Source organism: Lolium perenne, chromosome 6, assembly GCF_019359855.2.
Source record: "Lolium perenne isolate Kyuss_39 chromosome 6, Kyuss_2.0, whole genome shotgun sequence".
In the NCBI taxonomy this organism is placed as follows: Eukaryota; Viridiplantae; Streptophyta; class Magnoliopsida; order Poales; family Poaceae; genus Lolium; species Lolium perenne.
The window spans coordinates 39,841,957-39,847,998 of record NC_067249.2 but is presented as its reverse complement, the minus strand read 5'-3'; the positions used below and the strand labels follow the sequence as shown (position 1 = coordinate 39,847,998).

At 48.7% G+C, this 6,042-nt stretch overlaps 1 protein-coding gene across 1 annotated transcript; it reads left to right on the top strand.

Annotated features, from left to right (window-relative positions):
* The first annotated feature begins 636 nt into the window (after positions 1-636).
* On the top strand, positions 637-3,756 carry LOC127308283 (receptor-like protein 2). The gene has a single exon (XM_051339063.2). The coding sequence runs from the start codon at positions 686-688 to the stop codon at positions 2,813-2,815; it is 2,130 nt and encodes a 709-aa protein (XP_051195023.1). The 5' UTR covers positions 637-685; the 3' UTR covers positions 2,816-3,756.
* Positions 3,757-6,042: the final 2,286 nt, after the last annotated feature.

The window sequence follows — 6,042 nt, the reverse complement described above, 5'->3', positions numbered from 1 at the left end:
CGCCAAACAAAGTGGCACCTAGATATAATTTCACCAAGCCACCGAACGAAGTGTAGAGTATGGCCCAGAGCTCGCTTCGTTTCGGATGGGCTGTGCCCCTCAAAGCTGCTCGCAGAGGGTAAAAAATCGTCTAGGATACCAAACACGCACCTTAACACGTAAATTTATGCGCCTTGACATGTAAAATTATGCACTACAGATACTACAAAAATATCAACGTGCACAATATCAAATATGTATAATCTGATGGGCATTTTTAGGGTACCCAGTACTCCATAATTAGGGGACGGTGATAGTATTCCATGTTAATTGGATTTGAGGTACTTTTGAACCTAATGTGTTGGATGACACAAAATGGAGGATCTATGTTCACTCAGGGGTACCATCAAAGAGCTCAGAAGTAAAACGACGTCACCCAAAAATTCAAACAAGATCTTTCTACACAACTGAAGGATCACCATACGACGCACATGGCCAATACAAGAATTCAACTGAACTGCTTAGCCGCTGCTGACCGAGTCAGACTACCGCTGCCACCAGTTCAGCACGTGGTGTTTACAGTTTACTTGAACCAAAATAGACAGCCTCTTTCTCCTGCTCTTTATTTATTTATACTACGAGTGCTTTACCCAGTCAGTGCACAACTTAAGCATCCCGTTTCTATTCTTTGTTTCATCACAATACCATGAAACCACTCCATTTTTCATACAGCAAGTACACCAAGAAATTTCACATGCCTTCCCTTGGCCTTGCGCTAGTGCTGCTGATCTCGTTGGTTTCTCCCATCGATTCCTGCACACACCAGGAGAGGGACTCCCTTCTCCAGATCCTGGCCGAGCTTGGCCTCGCTGTGTCATGGCGGAGAAACACTGACTGCTGCACGTGGGAAGGGATCACCTGCAACCAAGACAGAAAGGTTACTGATGTTTCTATGGCTTCTCGACGCCTTCAAGGCTCCATCTCGCCATTTCTAGGCAACCTTACCGCCTTGCTGCGACTCAACCTGTCCCACAATTTGCTGTCTGGTGGCTTACCGCTTGAATTGGTGCAGTCCAGCAGCATCATTGTCCTTGACGTCAGCTTCAACCGCCTGACAGGAGACCTGATTGAGCTGCCATCTTCAACCCCTGCACAGCCTCTGCAGGTACTGGACATCTCAAGCAACTTGTTTACAGGAAGGTTTCCATCCACAACATGGGAAGTGACGAAGAGCCTGGTCGTCCTTAATGCTAGCACCAACAGTTTTACTGGGCAGATACCAACTACACCATGCGTTAGCGCGCCGTATTTTGCCATGCTTGATCTGAGTTTTAACAAATTCAGTGGAAATATCCCTCCAGGGCTCAGCAATTGCTCCAAGATGACATTGCTCAGTGCTGGCCACAACCAACTTAGTGGGATTCTTCCGGATGAGCTCTTTAATGTTACCTCATTAGAGCACCTCTCTTTACCTGACAATCATTTGGAAGGGCCACTCAATGGCATAATGAAGCTTACCAATCTGGTCACGCTTGATCTTGGAGGAAATGGGCTCAACAGCAACATTCCAGAATCAATAGGTGAGCTGACAAAACTGCAGGAGCTGCATTTGGACCACAATAACATGTCAGGGGAGCTCCCATCAGGTCTGAGCAACTGCATAGATCTCATAACAATTGACCTCAAGAGCAACTACTTCAGCGGAGAGCTAACCAAGGTTAACTTCTCAAACCTGCCCAATCTAAAGAAATTAGATCTTCTATACAATAACTTCACCGGCAACATTCCAGAGAGCATATACTCCTGCAGCAAGCTGACTGCACTACGGCTATCCCACAACCAATTCCATGGTCAACTATCAGAAAAAATAGGCAATCTGAAGTCTCTCTCGTTCTTATCACTTGTTAACAGTTCTCTTACAAATATAACAAGAGCACTTCAAATCCTTAGTACTTCCAGGAGTCTCACAACCCTTTTTCTTGGGTTCAACTTCATGCACGAGACCATGCCAGATGATTACACTATTGATGGTTTTGAGAATCTTCAGGTTCTGGGATTAAATGATTGTTCATTGTCTGGACACATTCCTCACTGGTTATCAAAGCTAACAAATTTAAGGATGATATTTTTGCTCAACAATCGACTCACTGAACCTATACCTGACTGGATCAGCAGCCTAAACTTCCTCTTCTGTCTAGACATATCAAACAACAGCCTTACAGGGACAATTCCATCAGCCCTAATGGATATGCCAATGCTAAGATCAGACAAGATTGCACCAAATGTCTTTGAGCTTCCTGCTTACGATAAGATACCATCGCTCCAGTACCTCAGACCTGGCGCTTTTCCAAAAGTGTTGAATCTAGGCATGAATAACTTTTCTGGTGAGATCCCCAAAGGTATCGGTAAGTTGCAAACACTTCTGTCACTAAATTTGAGCTACAACAAATTATCTGGAGGTATCCCACAATCACTATGTGCCCTCAAGAATCTGCAGGTGCTTGATTTTTCCAGCAATCATCTCACTGGTACAATTCCAAACACACTAAACGATCTGCACTTTCTTTCCAAATTCAGCATTTATAATAATGACCTAGAAGGCCCTATTCCAACCACGGGCCAGCTCAGCACATTTCCGGGTTCTAGCTTTGATGGAAACCCAAAATTGTGTGGCCCTATGATTGTTAACCATTGTGGTTCAACAGAAGCAGGTCCAGTCTCCATTGTCTCGACAAAAGATATTAGCACTGAGGCCATCTTTGTGATTGCCTTTGGTGCTTTCTTTGTAGTAGGAGTCCTATATGACCAAATAATCTTCGTCAGATATTTTGGCTAAACTCTTGTAATTTTCACCATCCCCAAACCATGATGTGATCTTAAGTGTTTCTCAGTTCAGAAAGACCATGGAAGTGGCTCCAGCCCAGTAAACTTGGTATCTTGAATCAGAGGGAAGTGATTAGCGAGTGTCAACAGCGTGTAAGCACATTGTTTTCATAGAATATGTAACTAATTATTTATTTGCTCAGTATTTATTTCCATAGATGCAAAGAGTGATGAATGTTTATCTGGGATGCAAAATTGCCAAGGACACATGAGTAATCTGCAATCTAGCACACTCACATGAGATTGAGATTTTAGAGCTCCGCCAACAAAGTTAACAGATTTACCTAATTAAAGAGTCTGGAGCATTCATAGAATAAAATCGGCAAAACAAGACGAAACCCTCAAGCTTGATCCATTTGACATCTAACACCAAACCAGTATCGATATTCTCCAGCACACAATATATATAGAGGAAAAAAGGAGAAATATACATGAAATCTATCAAACAGAGAGATGGTGCTACAACGTCGCATGAATTAAGCAGATGCTCCGTGATCTCTATAAAACCTTAATTGGCAGCATTTAACCCATGCAGAAAAGAATGCCGACATTTACCATGTTCCTGTCAGGCCTGTGTCCATCCCCTTCTCACTGATCTAATTTGAACTTGAATTGGAATCCTCATGTGTCATTGAAGTCCTCGCTGAAAAAATATTATATGTCACAGAAGTCACTAAATCTCTCCCCTTTTTTCCATCACTTCAATAATAGAATGATAATAGACTTCCCGAGGAAAACAAAATACAGAACATAACTTTCATAACATCATGTATTATGCTCCGGTAACTTGTGTTCCACATTATTGAGTCTACTATACATCAGAAATTTCATGTGCTTGTTGAGCATTGACACTAGGAAGTTGATGAGAATGCTGAATTTTCAGGTATATGAATGACTAAGGAGAAATGTATGATGTAACATGCAAGCATGAAGCACCACTAGCCATAATCTGTTGGATAAAAGGAGAGGCGGTGGCTGCTACAATAACAATTAAAATTCGAGTAACATGAGGATTCTATTTTTTTTCGAGAATACACCCTGGAAGGTGTACTAATCATATAGAAGAAAGGGCAAGAAAGCCCGAGCCACGTGTATCACTGCCAACAAGGGGTGGCAGCTCCCCTTCTGAACGAGAGCCTAATCTCCATCTCTCCACGAGAAAGGAAAAGGCTCAGGAAATCCAAAGGATTCCGAGCGGAACAGCCTAGCTACACGCCATCTCTGGTACTCCTCCCTAATCCTATGCCTAATGGCCGCCGCTGCCGGGGTGGCGCCATTGAACACCACCTCGTTCCGATGCCTCCAAATACACCAGAAAACCAAAATGATAGCCGTCCACGTATCCCTCCTCACAGAATTGGTGCAACTAAGCGAGGTCCACCAGGGTACAACCTCCGTGTCCACGCCAGGCATCCACTCCAGCTTGCCCCAACGTGCAAGCACCCAAGCCCATACCTCACGAGCAACCACGCAACCAAGCAGGAGGTGCTGGAGCGTCTCCTGCTCCTGGTCGCAAAGGGGGCAAGCAGCCGGCCTCGGCAAGCCGCGCCGCTGAAGCCTGTCCGCCGTCCAACACCTGTTGCGGGACACCAACCAAGCGAAGAACTTGCAGCTATACGGCGCCCTCGAACGCCAAATCTCCGAAGCAATCGATGCCACCACTGTCCCAGCGAAGAAAGCAGAGTAAGCCGACTTCACGGAGAACAACCGGTCCGTCGACCAGCGCCACACAAAGACGTCCTCTTGCTCAGGTACCAGCGTGTAACCGGCAAGGATGCCCCACAGGTGAAAGAACTCTGCCACCGCAGCGGGACTCAGGTCAGGTCCGCAATCCCGCAGCCACTCACCGGCTAGGCCGTCCTTGACCGAGCGGACCTTGGCCTTCCGGGCCGGGATCATGGCCACCAAGTTGGGAGCGTGGTCCACCACCCTGGCGCCCTATAGCCAGCGGTCCTTCCAGAACAAGGCTCGCTCGCCGTTACCCACCACGACCGCCGTAGCGGACTCGAATAGGGCCCGGGCCAGGGCGGGGATCTGGAGGTCAAACTCCACCCAGGCCTTGGTCGTGTCAACTCTCTGCAACCATGCCCAGCGGCAGCGTAGAGCAAGTTTAAGCAGCTGGAGGTTTGGGAGACCCAGCCCACCACAGGATTTAGGGGAGGTCACCTTGTCCCATGCCACCAAGCAGTGACCACCACTGACGTCCGCCCTCCCCTTCCACATGAAACCCCGACAGATCTTCTTGAGGGCCTGCAACGACTTGGCGGGGATATCCAAAGACATCATCGCGTGAATCGGAATGGCGCTGAGCGTAGTCTGGACCAGGATCGTCCGCCCCCCGCGGTTAAGTAACCGGGCACTCCACAGAGGCAGCCTGCTAGCTGCACTCTCCACCACTGGCTGAAGCTGGGCCGCAGATACCTTGCGCAGCCCCAAGGGGAGGCCCAAATACTTGCAAGGCCACCCCTCCACCGAGCATTGCAGAATCGACTGCGCTAGCTCCACCTGGTCCACGGTACAGCGGATGGGATGGATGGAGCACTTGGCTCGGTTGGTGCGGAGGCCCGAGGCCTCCCCAAAGTCCTCCACCACTGCAGCACAAGCTAACAAGTCCACCTTCTCCGGCTTGATGAAAGTCACCACATCATCCGCGTACAGCGATGTACGGTGGAGGAGACCACGTGGGGCAAGCCGAGAAAGGAGCCCCTCAGAGGCAGCCTTCTGCAGGAGGAGATGGAGCACCTCCATAACCGAGTCGAAGAGCAGGGGGGAAGAGGATCCCCTTGCCGCAGCCCACGCCTGTTGTAGATCAGGTCACCCGCGGCGCCGTTCACCAAGACTCTGGTAGAGGCCGTGCTAAGCAGCCCCACCACCATAGAAGTCCACCGAGGCCCAAACCCCAGCTTAGCCATGATCTGAAGGAGGAAGGCCCAGTCCACCGTGTCAAAGGCCTTGGTGATGTCCAACTTGAGCATAAGAGCTGGCGACTTGAGGGCGTTCAGCCGCCTTGCCGTGCACTGGACCAACTGGAAATTGTCGTGCAGGCATCTCCCACGAATGAACGCGCTTTGGTGAGGCCCAATGATCTGTGTCATACGCAGCGCCAGGCGTGCCGAGAGGACCTTCGCCACCAGCTTAGCCACACTGTGGATGAGGCTGATCGGCCTGAAGTCCTTCACC

Coding starts and splice junctions, on each gene's coding strand:
- LOC127308283 (XM_051339063.2), top strand. CDS start 686: ATGAAACCACTCCATTTTTCATACAGCAAGTACACCAAGAAATTTCAC.